Source organism: Panthera onca, chromosome D3 (genome assembly GCF_046562875.1).
Source record: "Panthera onca isolate mPanOnc1 chromosome D3, mPanOnc1 haplotype 2, whole genome shotgun sequence".
Classification (NCBI taxonomy): Eukaryota; Metazoa; Chordata; class Mammalia; order Carnivora; family Felidae; genus Panthera; species Panthera onca.
In genome coordinates, this window is record NC_138350.1 from 20,497,422 (window position 1) to 20,511,872 (window position 14,451).

Sequence of the window (14,451 nt, forward strand, 5' to 3'; positions counted from 1 at the left end):
ACTGGGGACTATGGTTAGACCTGGCCCATCAAGTCACTGTCCCTAGCTCCCTTTCCAGTCTGGGTTGGGGACAGGCAGCAGAGGCATGTTCCGAGTCCAGGAGCAGACTCCACATGCTGTGCCTCTGGCCTCCCACAGGACCTGCACACAAATAGCCCGCGCTACAGCAAGGGTTCCTACAATGACTTCAGCTTCGTGACGCATGCCAATAAGGAGGGCATCCCCATGCGCAAGGGAGAGCACCTGGGCGAGTTCAACCTGGGCTCTACCATCGTGCTCATCTTCGAGGCCCCCAAGGACTTCAACTTTAAGCTGAAAGCTGGACAGAAGATTCGGTTTGGGGAGGCTCTGGGCTCCCTCTAGAGCCTCTCTCCTGGTGGTGGCTACCGTGGGTGCTTTTCCAAACAGAAACAGGAGGGTCTGTTAGAGGGGAGCCTCCGCGGCTGGTCAGGGAGGGGTCTCAGGGCTGTGGAGTCTGACCAGGCAGGACCTGGGTGACTAGTTTCTGCTGTCCCAGAGATGTAGATGAGGTCAGAGCCCCTGTTGACCCTGGACCTATGTGGTCCCCTCTTCCCACTCTAAAGAGAAAGAACATGTAGGCCAAGATAATCTCAAATTCCCTTTTGGAGATTTTTTTAATCTGTATAAACTGGAGAACCTATGTCTCCTGGCTGGGTGTTCAGTTGGTCTTGATTTCTGTTGTAAGACAGAACTGGCTATGTATCCTCCGCACTGCTTTTTGGCCTCCCCTTCTGCCTTTCCTGCACTGACTGGGCTGTGCTGCCCCCAGAGCAGGGCCATGTGGCCTTTAACACAACTGCTTTCTGTTCCCAATTCATCCCACCCTGCTTGTTTGGGAAAAGCTGTCTCTCTGCACTTGTGGCTGAACGCATCATCCTGGACTCCGCCAGCGTCTTCTGAGGGGGTCTAATGGCATGGCGCTTTGCAGGTCCCATTGAGTGACCTTCCGGAGCTGGCAAGTCCTCTTTCCAGTAAGCAAGACCAGTTACTGAATCCCCTGAACGGTGTCCAAAGTGAATGGACAGGCAGGCAGGGGTGACCTATGGGGGCCAGGGGAGAGCTTGTCCCCACTCATATCCAGACCCACATAAAACATGGTAAGTTGCTGCTGTTGATTCAGGGGCTTGTGTTGGAAGCAGAGGAGGAGCCTTGGTGTATTGGGAGGGGGCAGGTCCGTGCCTACCACACCTGTCCCCAGGTAACAGGTACACAATCCTTAGGGAGCCACCGACAGTGGGACCAGGGTTCAGGTTTCCTGGGGACGCTGTGAATTTCTCCTGCAGGAGAAGCCATTTGAACTCTTTCAACTGTATCAGTAGCACAGTATTTTTGTATGAAAAGTGGGAGACTTCTGAACAGTAATTCATTTAATTGCGACATTTTGAAATAAAAAATAAAACTCATTGCAGCTTTGCGTTCTGTTCCTGGAGGTGGGCTGAGGCCTCCCTGGGGCAATGACTAGCACAGAGCCCGCCGCAGGGCCTGGACACGGGCAATGCAGGAACGAATGGGTTGGCGTTGGGCCTGGAGCTCAGAGGCCAGCTGCTGGATCTGCAACTCCACCTGGGGGACAGGAGGCTGAGCTGAGACAAAGCACAGCCAAGGGAGCTGTCCCAGGGCTGCCTGGGGTCTCACCTCCTGCAGTTCTTCCTGCACCTGCTGCTCTGCTTCATGGTCCTCAGGCCTGGGCTCCTCCTGGCTCAGTTCCAGCCACCGGCGCAGGCTTCTGGCTTGCCGCTGGCAGGACCTGAGGGAGTGAGACATCTGCTGCCAGCCCGGCCAGGCCCTTGGCGGTGCCTCCAGCTAGGGAAGCAGCACATCTGCTACTTCTGGTTGGGGCAGGGAGGGTTCTGTTCCTCTGTCAGCTTCCACCACCAGCTCAGGCAACTCAGGTGGGCCCTGGTGGAACTCCTCCCCGTCCCTCTTCCTGGGTGTGGGGGGAGACAGGCTCTGGACCTGGATCACAGACAAGACAGGACAGCCCCCTGTGCACAGGCCTGTCTTTTCTGCACCTTCATCGTACACAGTCACTGGACCGCTGGCCTCGCACTTGACTTAGGTTGAAAGTTTTGCTCCCCTTTATCCTCTGTCCCACAGGTGAGGCAGACCTGAGCTGGACTGAGGGACAAAGGTGCCACGTGTGGGGGGTGGGCACAGGCAAAACACCCCAAGGAACCTGGCAGCCAGTTCTGGGGACACGGCTGGGGTTTTTCTGGGTCTTACGAGAGGTTCTGCTTCATGGTCTGGTAGTCCTGCAGTTGCTGCTGGATGCCCTCAAGCTCGGCCTCCAGGTCAGTATGGCCCATGGTAACAGGAGAATAAGCTTGATCTTGGTCACCCTCCCGGCTATGCCACGGCTGGATGGAAGGATTCCGGGCAGGGGCCTGAGCGCTCACAGTGTGGACAGGCCTTAGGCACACACCTGTGCCTGCAGAGCCTAGCCCGGGCCCAGTGCCTGTGAAGTCCCCAGGAAGCAGCAGGTGGGGGTGGGGGACACTGGCTGCAGATGGAGAGGCCTGGGGCACAAGCCCAGGGGTGATGGGCTGTGTAGATGCCTGTAAAGGGAGGACAGATGAGCAGAAGGAAGGCTGGGGAGGGGCACCCAGGCTACCCACTGCAGGGGTATGGGGAGGTGAGGCCACAGGACTTGACCTGGCCAGCTCACCTAGTCTGGCCCTGGCTCTGCCCCTTTCTTCAGGACCTGATAGGAGGACGTCCCACAAGCAGCTCAAGGAACACTCCACACCTGTGCAGGCCAGTCCCGCCCCTTCCCCAGAGCCTGGCTCTTTACCTCCCCAAGCAGCCGTTTTACCCTCACCTCACTCTGAGCGGGGATCCTGCGCTTCAGGGAGAAAAGTGGTCAAAGGCAACTATCCTCGTCAAACCCCACACCTTCCGTTCCTTTCTGGTGACGACTGACCAGCTCTCTTCGGGCACCAACTCTGGGGGTGTCCCAACCCTGCTGCTGTCTCCTCCGTTACCAAGCACTGGGACCTTCTCTACCACCTGGCCATCCCTGCCCAGACTCTTCACTTGTATGTCATATGCCCTCAGGAGCCTCTGCCCCTTTCTTCCCAGGTGACCTCTTTAGGTCCCAAGGGTTTACCTTCACCTTATGTGGACTGAGTTTTGCTCTCCAGCCCTGACCACACCCAGAATCTTGTTGCTTTATCTCAGATTTAACAGGTTTAAGATAAACTCTTCAGGCTTTACCCCAAATGGGCTCCCTACCCCCATTTCCCTCTTTCAGTAAAAGAACTCGTTTTTCCTGGAGTTACTTAAGCCAGAAACCCAGGAGCCATCCTGGATTCCCTCCTCACCCTTATCAAACCCATTGGAGCATCAGAGCGGGTCCTGCCTAGTCTGCCTCCCACGATGGGCTCTGCCCACAGCCACCACCTGATCCTGGCTCCCAGCACCTTCCGCTGGGCCATGGGAACACAGCAGCCAACAGGCCCCCACCATTTCCTACTTTCCTTAAAATCCAGACATTCCCCCAGGGCCTGCAGGACCCTCCATGATCTGCAGTGTCTTCATCTATGTTTGGGGCTCTTTGGTCTCTACCTCTAGGATAGAAGCTTCACAAGGGGGGCCTTAGCAACCTTTCCATACTGTGTCCCTAGGACAGGGACACCTACACTTGGTGAATGCATGAGTGGCCTCGCTGCATCCTCCTGAGCTGGCAGTGCTCTGGAAGCAGTGAGTACAGCTCCGGCTACAGCACCGAGTACATGAGAAAGAGCACTGAAGGCCAGACCAAAGAATGAGACCCCAGGTGACCAGGAGGACTTACCCTGGCAGGTGCTTCCACCCCACATGGCATGAAGGAGGAAGGGGGCAGCAGTTCTGGGCCCATATTCAATGTGGGGGGCAACTTTGGGCCAGGGTGACTTGGTAGGGTCTTGGGCTGGGGCAGGGGGCTGCCTGGGACCAGTGCTGTCCAGGCCTCTGGCAGGCAAGGCGTCATCAGGGAAGGGCCCGCTGGCTGGGTCACACCTGGGTCACACTCCCACGGTGCCTCAGGCCTACGCAGAGGGAGGGGCAGGAGGTGGTCAGGCCACAGTACCCTCCTGAGGACCAGGAGGGAAAGGGGGCCACTCACCCTAGGACCATAAAACATACCCTGGTCTCCCAAGGGTACGACACCCCAGGGGCCCCTGGCTCTGCGCGGGCTCCAGCAGGAAATGTGGGCGTCGAGGCTGCTTTCTTGCCAAGCGGGCAGCATTGCTGGGAAGAAACACAGGCCTGTTCCTCTAGGCTGCTTGGGGCACCCAGTCTGACCCCTCCAATCTTACAGGGAGACTGAGGGCCAGAGAAGGAGAGGCTCTTGCCCAAGGTAAGTGGTGAACCAGAAGTGATCCTGGGCCATATAGTACTTCCAGTAATTCCAATGAAGTGAGCCTGACAACGTGGGGATGCCTCACCCACATCATCTCACTTGACCTCTATAGCAACCCGGTGCTCCTCCCACATCAGGGTGGGAGCAGGCTCATCATGGTCAGACCCTATCAGGGCTGGGGGTAAGGGAGGCAGAGAGGACTGAGGCCCAGTCCAATACCCAAACCCCCCCCCTCGCCCCCACCACAGGTAATCTCTCTGCCAGGCTCAGGTAGTGCTGGTCACTTGGAGCCGGTGTGCAGGAATGGGCCAGGTCACAAGCAGTAGGGTTTCCGAGAGGGAGCCCATTTCTCAGCTGTACGTGGAGAAGCAGGGAGACTGGAAGGTCTGGGGGCACAAGGGCGGGGCTGCCCTACAGCCCATATTCCTTTTCCTAAAACTACATGTTCTCTCCCCCATGCTCTGCAGGAACAGAGGATGCGGTCCTGTCAGTTGGGACCCAATGGGAATGGGAGGGATGTGACAGGATTCTGCTGGAGAGGGGTCCAGGCAGCTCAGCCATGACCTCCCTCCTGTACAGTCCAAGCCTCTGCCCAGACAGGAAGAAAGGAGGACGAGGTGAGGGTTGGGCTACTCACAGCTCTAGAAGTTGGGAGTCTCCAGCAGCCAGGGCCAAGCTGCCTAGAGCTCCCCGTGACTGAGGATCTCGTGTCCTCTTGGCCTCCAGGGCAGCATCCCCAGCCCCAGCAGCAACACAGGTGGAAAGGGGACTGTCAAATGTCACTCTCCTGCTGGGCATGGTGGATGTCAGGGGCTGAGGCTCCCTGCCCTGGCCCAGAACCTTCTGTTTCCACAGCATGGCACAGCGATGGACCACACGGTGGAGACTGTGGGCTGCCTGCAACAGGCCTCTGGTCAGGTCATGCCTGGTCCTGCCTGTTCCCCAGGAGAAGGGGTGGAGGACCCAGGGCTCACCTGCACCTGCTGCTGGGCATGCAGCTGCTGCCGGAAGGCCTGCATGCTGGCTGCAAACCGTAAGAGGCGTGTGGCACCTTCCTGAAGGAGCTGCTGGTGGTAGGCCTGAACAGCTCGCTCCAGTCGCGCCTTCTTTCTCCTCCTTTCCAGTACCAAGCCCAGCCACGCGGCCCACACCTCCAGGGAAAGGAGATGAGGCCCAGTTCACCTTGCTTAAGCCTCCCCCTGAGGGTGTGCCCTCCTTTGTGCATGGCCCTCTTCTGGAGAGGCAGGGGCAGTGGGGTGTGGAGCCCCCCTTACCTTTGCCTGTAGTGAGAAGGACCAGAACCACAAGGCCCGGGCTGTGCCCCGCTGCTCTCGCTTCCTGTTCGCCAGCTAGGGGTCAAAAAGAGGATTATGAAGTTTAGCCTTTAAGGAGGCTGCCCCGACCACAGCGTCCTGGTCACTCTGAGACCCTTTTCTCGCTGCCCTCCTTCCATTAGGAAGGGCCCAGTGCTGGTGGGCCAAGGAGTGATCCTTTGGGAAGAACAAAGGCAAAAAGCTCCTAGGGAAGGGAGCAGCTTGGGGCGGTGTGCTGGGCTCACCAGACACCCGCACATGAAGGTTTGCTGGGCATGATGCAATCCTGCCTGGTGTTTTATCAAGTCCTTGGGAAAGACATGCATTTCATGTTAATTTTTTGGATATTACCCCTGAAATATTTTCTAATGTGACACTGTAGAAATCGGGCCCTGAAGTGACTTGAGCTTGTACAGGTCACAGGTAGAAGAAGTGGCAGTGCTAGGAAATGATTAAGGTTGGGGGGGGGGGCCCTAGGATGAGGGTGGAATTAAAAATGTTAAATGTGGGGGTGCCCAGCTGGCTCCAGTCAGTGGACTGTGAGACTCTTTTTTAATTTTTTTAATGCTATTAATATTTTTTTTGAGAGAGAAACAGAGTGCAAGTGGGAGAGGGGCAGACAGAGAGGGAGACACAGAATCTGAAGCAGGTCCCAGGCTCTGAGCTGTCAACATAGAGCCCGATGCGGGGCTCAAACTCACGAAATGCAAGATCAAGACCTGAGCCGAAGTCGGATGCTTAACCGAGGCACCCAGGCACCTCAGAGCGTGCAACTCTTGATCTCAGGGTCATGAGTTCAAGCCCCACATTGGGTGTACAGATTACTTAAAAGAAATGAAAATAATAATTTAAAAAAAGTTAAACATGGGCTTGGGAGGCAGTGGGAAGGGGAAGGGGCTTCTTGCTGGCTCCCACCTGTTGTTTCCATTGGCGGAAGTAGGCCCGGCTAAGAGTCTGGGCCAGGAGCTGGGCACCCTGCCTCTGCAGGAGCTGGGAAGAGAACAGACAAAAGCAATCAGGGCCCTGTAGCACAAACACCTGGTTGCAGCCAGAGGGTGAAAGGCTCTGGGCCCAAGTGAATTGTCCTCCCATCCCCAGGAAGAGGAGTTCTGGAGGAAGCCAAGGGCCTCCCGTACCAGGCACGGTGTCTACGGGACTCTGGAGGTCTCCCAGCTCTGGTATCCCATGTTTCAGAATGAATCAGATCTCTCTGCTGGGCTATCTTCTGCCTGGTGGAGACCCAACCCTGAAACTGGTTTCCCTCAGTCTTCTCAGAAAGGCTCCGGTAATCTTGTGCCTACAGGACCCCAACTACCCAGCACCCATCCTGGTGGTCGTGGGTTCTACAGAAAGGCCCTCCTTTTCCCCAGATGGTTGTCTCCCAGCCTGGAGCACCCCCTCTGTACAGCGGCATGTGGGGAGCTGCCGCCTGCCTCACCCGCTTCCTGACACAGCCCAGATGGTGCACCTTCCACTGGGCCATGGCCTGCAGCAGCAGCCACCGGTGGTGATGCCCAGCTGCCCTCTTGAGCTGGGCTCTCCGCTGGGCTGCCCTCTGGCCTCGGTCCCGCCAGCGCCGAAACCAGGTCCTGAGACAGCCTAGGGCAGATCTGAGTCAGAGTTTGCTCTTTTGGAGGGTTTCTACGGACAACTCTGCAATGGTGGAAATTCAGAGAGCAGAAAAGGTCGTGTGGGGGTGGAACTGGGGCGTCAGCTGCACTCAGTAAAACCTCCACATGCAGACAGTGGCCACTCTGAGGACAGCTCTGGCACCTTCAGTGGCTGTGAGCACCCTGGAGGCCGGAACCAGGTCTGCTGTTTACTGCAAGGGCCTTCCAGAGCCACCAGCCTGTCCACAGCAGCCATGGGTCTGCAGCACCCCTGCGGAGCATCCTCAGGATGCTGCTGGGGGTGTGGATAAGACCCTTGCCTCGGTCTGAGGGAGTGGGGTGCCATGGCTCGATTTTGCCCGGGAGGAAACTAAGGCTTGGTCCAGGCAGCTCAAGCCAGGCACAGTGTCTGCTGGGCCATGTCCTCTGCCACTGTGGGCACTGCAGGCAGGCAGAGGCTACATAATGCATTTTGTTTATGTCACCAGATTCTCCCTTGAGGGAGCAAGCACTTTCTTCTGTTTTTTGTTTTTATTTTTTTCTTTCAGGTTTTTCCCTTTTCTTAGGCCCTGAGAGAAGTTTCTTTTAGAGACAACAGAAGAGGGTTGGTACCAGGGAACTGATGCCAAGATGGGGTGTCCTCTGGGACTTGCTGGAGAGGGCAGGGAAGGATGATTCACACGCCTGGAGGTGAGCATTAGTACCAAGTGCTGATTGATATGTGCTGGGTACTGCTTCAAGTGTGCCTATTGTGTCTCACTGAACCCACAGGACCACCCCAAGAGGCAGGTACTATTACTCCCATTTTACAGATGGAGAAACTGAGGCTCAAAGAATACTTGGCGAGGTCACACAGCCAGCATCTGACCCCGCCTGTACTAGGCATTCTGTTGAATGTGTTTTATGACGCCTTGCCCTGAGTTCATCCTCCCCCAGCACTGGGCCCCATCCTTGGGCTGCCAAGGTGTGCCTGAGACCCGAGGCCTTAACTAAGCCCAAAAATGGTTCCACAGGTACTGTGTGCATCTGCAGTTTGCTGAAAGCACAGCGTCCTGTCACGTGGCCTCCCAAATCCTTTGTACCACCTGTAATGGCCCCACGCAGGGCCCACCACACGGTGTCACTCCCTTCTATGGAAAGCTGCCTGCCCCTTGGTCCTGCAGAGAAGCAGCTTCAGGCTGCACCCCATGCCTGTCACCTCTAACACCCACCGTGACCACCTGGGCCGAGTGTGGACGCCTGACCCACACTGGCAATGGCAAGGCCTCTGCAGCCCTTGATGCCAAAGCTCTGTTCAAATAGAGGCCAAGGGATGAGCTGAGCCCCTCAGCTTCTTTTTTGGAGTAAACTGGAAACGCAGCACTGATTTCTGGGGTGAAGGGCAGCATGAGGACACAGAGAAGCACATTAGGGGTGGAGCAGGTGTGGGATGTTTGACCCCAGGGTTCTGCCCAGAGGAAAGCAAAGATCTGTGTTTATCAACACAACCAAAGTCAGAACCCAACCAAAGTTGATCAATTTTTGTCCTGGAGCAAACTAACAACTTGATCTGTTTTCCCTATGGTCTGATTTAAACCATTTCCATTTGTTTTCACTTCCAGTTGTATCTTCATTTACTCTAAGCACTGGTTGTCCCCTCAGAGTGCTGGATACCCCACTTCAGGGACATGGATCTCAGTTTCCCTGCATCTCATCTCTGCTCCTGTCTGGACCATCTACTCCAGGCTTTTTATAGAAGGTATTCAGACTGCCCAAGGACACTGCTCCCTAAACATACAAGGAAGCAGGATCCTATGTGATGGGGCTGACCTGAGAAGCAGCCAGCCCCTGGAAGGACTTTACAATTGAAACCACCCTACCTTTGACCCCTCTTTAAGAATTAGATTTTTGGGTACCTGGATGGCTCAGTCAGTTAAGCATCCAACTCTTGATTTCAGCTCAGGTCAGGATCTCATGCTTCGTGAGTTTGAGCACTGTGTTGGGCTCTGTACTGACAATGTGGAGCCTGCTTGGGATTCTCTCACTCTCCCTGTTTCTCTGCTCCTCTTCCCCTCTCTCCCTCCCTCTCGCAAAATAAATAATAAACTTAAAAAAAAAAGAATTAGATTTTAAGCCTTGGTCTGGGACACCAGAGTGGCTCAGTTAGTTAAGCATCTGATCTCGGTTTATGATCCCATGGTTTGTGAGTTTGACTCCTGCGTCAGGCTCTTTGCTGACAGCTCAGAGCTTCCTTGAGATTCACTCTCTCCCTCTCTGCCCACCCCCGCAAACACTCTCTTTCTCTCAAAAATAAACATTAAAAAAAAATGAACACAAAGTGTTTGGCTGGGATTGGTTGGGAACAGAATGCTATGATGTACTAGGTTGAACAGTTACCCCTTCCCACGTTTATGTTCATCCTGGAACCTCAGGGTTGGTGTATTATTTAGCAAGGGGGTCAGCACAATTAACTGACCCCATCCTGTAGTAGAGTGGACCTCTTGATACAGTAGGACTGGTGTCCTTCTAAGAAGAGACACAGGGGAGAGAGCCTTGTGCACACAGAGGCTGAGGCTGGAGTAATGAGTCTATAAGCCACAAACACCAAGGACCACCGGGGCTATCAGAGGCTGGAAGAGGCCAGGAAGGACTTTCCCTTCCAGCTTTCACAGGAATCATGGCCCTGCCAATACCCTGATTTCAGATCGGGCCTCCAGAACACTGAGAGAACAATTTTCTGATGTTTTAAACTTCCTAGCCTAAGGTACTTTAGCATCAGGAAACACACCTACAGGAGAAGAATACAAAGACTGAGGGGAAGCAAATGGAACACAAGACAGTTCTGTGTCCTTCACAATCCTCTCTCCAGCTTCCAGGAACTCTGCTCACCCCTATCCAGCACCTTCTGGGCCTCCTTAATGGCATAGTCCTCCTGCTGTCGGTAGTATATCTGCACTGATGCAGCCTCCCGCCACTGGACCAGGACCTAAGGGGCAGATGAAGAGCAGAGATGTGATCATGGCACATCCTGACTTCCCAGGACACCTCAACTGTGCTGGCAGCTCCTCATGGAATAAGCCAGTTGGGGACACGGCACACATGCACATTTTGGGAAACGCCAGCCAGCCACACAGGCAATGACCAAACCCCCAGTCCCCACAGGAAGCCCAGTATCTCAGATGATGGGACTATTCTATAGAAGAACTTAAACTTCCTACCGGCCATCAAAAAGTCATTATGTGGGTTTTTGTTCTATTATTACTTGTTAAATGAAGCTATATGTTATATGCATGCAAGTTTTTTTAAGTTTAGTTATTTATTTTGAATTTTTTTAATGTTTATTTATTTTTGAGAGACAGAGCATGAGCAGGGAAGGGGCAGAGAGAGAGGGGGAGACACAGAATCCGAAGCAGGCTCCAGGCTCTGAGCTGTCAGCACAGAGCCCAACACTGGGCTTGAGCTCACAAACCGTGAGATCGTGACCTGAGCCAAAGTCGGATGCTTAACCAACTGAGCCACCCAGGCACCCCTGGTTATTTGAGAGACAGAGAGGGAGAGAGAGAGAGCACAAGCGAGTGCACAAGCAGGGGAGGGGCAGAGAGAGAGGGAGAGAAAGAGAATCCCAAGTGGGCTCTGCACTGTCAGTGCAGAGCCCGATGTGGGGCTTGAACCCACAAACAGTGAGATCATGACTTGAGCCAAAATCGAGTCAGACGATTAACCAACTGAGCCACCCAGGTGCCCAAAGTTTATTTTTGAAAGAGAGAGCATGCACCAGAGCACGAATGGGGGAGGGGTAAGAGAGAGAGAGAGAGAGCACGAGAGAGCATCCCAAGCAGGCTCCATGCTGTCAGCACAGAAGCCAACATGGGGCTCAATCTCATGAACTGTGACCTACGCCAAAATCAAAAGTCAGACACTCAACCAACTGAGCCACCCAGGTGCCCCTGCATGCAAATCTTTCACACTGAGACACACACGAAATCACACTAACAGAACACTTTACAAAGAAGTCAAGCAGCCAGGGGACACTTGCTGCCCAGGCATGAATGCCATTCCCTGCAAAAAGGCCTTCTCCCTTCCATGCCCTGAAGCAGAGTCCTGACCCTCCTTCCAAGGCTGGCCTTGGAGCTTTTCTGACAACAGATTGGGCCTTGACTTTGTGTTACTCTTCATCCTTGGGAGGCTTCAGAGTTGTCAGGACCAGTACCAGTGCCTCCTAGCCTTCAAGCAGGTGAACCACTGCTGTTCTGGGTTCCTGGCAAACTGCTTTTTTCTAAAACATCCCCAAGTCCAGGGACCACTTCTGTCATTCCTCCCCATCTGTAACATGCCTTCTTCCTACAGCTGCATCCTGGCATGCCCTCCCTCCTCTAGCATGGGGGACAGGCCCCACACATAGCATTTGGGGGCCACTTCCCACGGATGATGACCAACAATCTCACATTCCTGGGGTGCTCTATGCTTTCCAGAAAGCCTCTGCAGCCACAAAACCAGCCACAATGAGTGAGCAACCTCTTCTGATAAAAAGACAGAAGCATGCTTAGTTTGTCCCAGTGGAAAATTCCACATGTGTAGGAAATACTGGTTCTGGTAAGAACCAGTTTGCTCACTATGTTTTTGTTTTAATGGATATTGGTTATTAATTCAGTAAAAAAAAAAAAAATTAATAAATAAAACCCAACTAAATGCTCACACAGCTGTTATGTATGCATAGAGGAGGGTGTTAGCCCATTTCCCAGGTTCCACGTTCAGTGCAAATCTTTGGTGCCACCCCCTCGCAGAAGCACGGTTCCAAACCCTCCTGGGTGACCAGCTGGTCTCCTCATGCCTCACCTTGGAACACAAGGTCCGCCTATAGTGAGCACTTGCTTGGGAGGTTTTCTTTGCTTCATTCACACGGGTCATGGTGTTCTCTCTCCAACGATGGAACACATTCCTGTAGGACACAGGCCGGGGAGATGGGGGTGACACCAGTGTGGAGAGACAGTACAAGGTTTCTGTGGGTCGTTTCTGGTTCTTCCACTCATTCCTCAGTCGAGGTACAAGGTACTTTGGACTCCTTGTCCCTAACAATATTGGTCTCACTGGCAGCCGTGTTTATGCTGACACAGACACTCAACACATGGCCGGTGAGCACCTGCCCTGTGCCAGGCACTGGGGGCGCACTGGGGGCGCATTGGGGGCACCATGGTGAACAAGACCAAATACGACATCCACACACATTAATGTGCTACAGGGCACACAGAACGGTGACAGTGTAGGTGAGTCATGCCATAAGAGAGGCACAGATAGAGATGGCATAAGGGCACTGGAGCCCCATCACCATGCATGCTGCTGAGTTAGTTCAGGGACTCCCTCTTCCTCATTCTGTCTAAAGAGCTGGACGGGCACTTCCCTGGAGGGTGGAGATGTTAAGTCCATAAGACCCACCACCAACAAGCAGTCTGGAATATGATATGCTGAACAAATCCAGAGGAAGGAAAATAAAGAGCAGAATGAGGGAGCTCTGCCAGGAAGCAGTGAGTATACAGCCTGGTTTAGCAAGAGCTGGAGGGTGGACTCATGACAGAGCTGGAGCTGAGAGAGCAAGTGACTGAAGGGTGTGAGAGATGCCTCTGGAATCAGTGAAAGGCCTGGAGGACCAAGCGGGAAGGCAGGTGAGGCGGGGCTGAGGCCAAGGGAGCCACTGCAGCCCTGGAGCAGGAGGTGCTCAATCTTGCAGGGGAGGGAGCCATGTTGAGAGGAGCAAGACAAGTGGGAGTTCTCGCAGATGTCCAAGTGACGGCTGCCTCCTCGAGACCCCACTCTGCACATAGCAGGAATTCGAGACAGGAGATGAACCAATGAATGGGGTGCTTGCTGTGGAAACGCCAAAGCCAGGCTGTGAGCGTCTGGCCCGGCTCTGGAGTCTGCGCCCCATTCCTCGGGCTGGGCCCAGAGATGCCGAGAGACTCACCATAGCAGCTGCCTCTTGTGCTGGCTCTCCCTGGCCGCCACCTCCCGTAGGATGCTCTGCACCTGGCTCTGGTAAGTCTGTGGGAGACCAAGAGGACTAGGAGCCAGCTGTGGGCCCACACCACTCCCTATATCTAGGCAGGCCTCACAGGTGCTGTGATGCCCAGAGCACTCACCACAGAGGGGGCAGAGGCCAAGAGCCCAGAGTCCCAAGGTCAGAAGAGTGCCCGGACAACAGGCCACTTGGACGGTAAGGCTGGTACCTCCAGCAACACTTGTTTTTACTTTGCTGAGGGAGGATCAAAGAGCTCAGCCCTGTGGTTGTAAGACCCACAGTCCAGGTACCTTGCTCTTTGTGAGGCTTGTGGAATTACTCACTCCAGTAGGGGCAGGGAGAACAAGGAAGGGAAGCAAAGTCTCCAGCAACCCCCGCCCCCTCGGCAAGGCGGGACATGGAGGAAAGCAGCAGACCCTACCCCCCAGGCGTGCAGCGCCCTGTGCAGCAACGTGTGCCGGTGATGCAGGTTGGCGCGCGTCAGCTCCCGCTGCTCGGCATTGCGCAGGGCCAGGCACTGTGGACAGAAAGAAGGGCCAGGGGCCCAGGGGTGGCTCAGCTGTGCCTCTGTCTTACACCCAGCCTGGGTACTTGGGCCTGAGTCCTCATCTCTGAATAGATATCTTTTGGGGGCTTTGTGCGGATCAGGTGGGGCAAGTGCCTGACTCGGGGTAAATGCTCAAGCAATGGTGATGGTCTAAACACTTTTTACCCCAAGTAGGATGCTTATAAATGGTTAGACCAGGAATTTTATGTTCAGTGGGTTCAGGCAAGAACCTAAAAGAATATTAGGGACTTTGAGCCAATCATCTCACGAAACCAGGTTAGCGTTTCCTCCTCTGCTGCCCGGCCTCTTCCCCATGCTCAGAGGCAGGTGGTTGCCGAGAGGCTGCAGAGAAGCCATATGTCCGCTCTGAGTCACGCTGACACACAGCTCCGCCTGGCCACAACCACATGCGGGGGCGTCTATGCCAAAGCCTTACCTCCCTCCACCTGTTCCAGGCCCAGTGGAGGAGCCGTACCGAGTGGAATTCTGCAGCCAGCATTAGGCCCATCTTCCTATGGGGAGGGTTGGAGTCAGCATGGCAGCCTGGACCTGGGCACCCCTCACGGTCCCTGGCCCCTACCTAGTGCTTCTTAAATTGGAGGAGAAGGGGACCAAGACCTTCTCTGAAG

The 14,451-nt window shown here is 54.6% G+C and overlaps 2 protein-coding genes across 6 annotated transcripts in view; one reads left to right on the top strand and one right to left on the bottom strand.

Moving 5' to 3' along the window:
• Positions 1-1,424, top strand: part of PISD (phosphatidylserine decarboxylase) — a 36,632-nt gene extending 35,208 nt beyond the window's left edge. For all 5 annotated transcript variants that reach the window (XM_060612639.1, XM_060612640.1, XM_060612641.1 and 2 more), the window contains one exon: positions 139-1,424. In XM_060612639.1, coding sequence (XP_060468622.1) covers positions 139-363 — 225 coding nt within the window. In that variant the 3' untranslated portion in view covers positions 364-1,424. The remainder of the gene's footprint in view (positions 1-138) is intronic.
• Positions 1,371-14,451, bottom strand: part of SFI1 (SFI1 centrin binding protein) — a 105,697-nt gene continuing 92,616 nt past the window's right edge. Inside the window, exons 19-33 of the mRNA XM_060612646.3 lie at positions 14,259-14,334; positions 13,697-13,792; positions 13,222-13,298; positions 12,099-12,201; positions 10,152-10,248; positions 7,112-7,272; positions 6,589-6,663; positions 5,635-5,709; positions 5,335-5,511; positions 4,998-5,257; positions 4,144-4,248; positions 3,815-4,046; positions 2,245-2,576; positions 1,657-1,768; positions 1,371-1,584 (exon numbers count right to left, since the gene is read on the bottom strand). Of these exons, the coding sequence (XP_060468629.3) occupies positions 1,480-1,584; positions 1,657-1,768; positions 2,245-2,576; positions 3,815-4,046; positions 4,144-4,248; positions 4,998-5,257; positions 5,335-5,511; positions 5,635-5,709; positions 6,589-6,663; positions 7,112-7,272; positions 10,152-10,248; positions 12,099-12,201; positions 13,222-13,298; positions 13,697-13,792; positions 14,259-14,334 (2,083 nt within the window). The 3' untranslated portion in view covers positions 1,371-1,479. The remainder of the gene's footprint in view (positions 1,585-1,656; positions 1,769-2,244; positions 2,577-3,814; positions 4,047-4,143; positions 4,249-4,997; positions 5,258-5,334; positions 5,512-5,634; positions 5,710-6,588; positions 6,664-7,111; positions 7,273-10,151; positions 10,249-12,098; positions 12,202-13,221; positions 13,299-13,696; positions 13,793-14,258; positions 14,335-14,451) is intronic.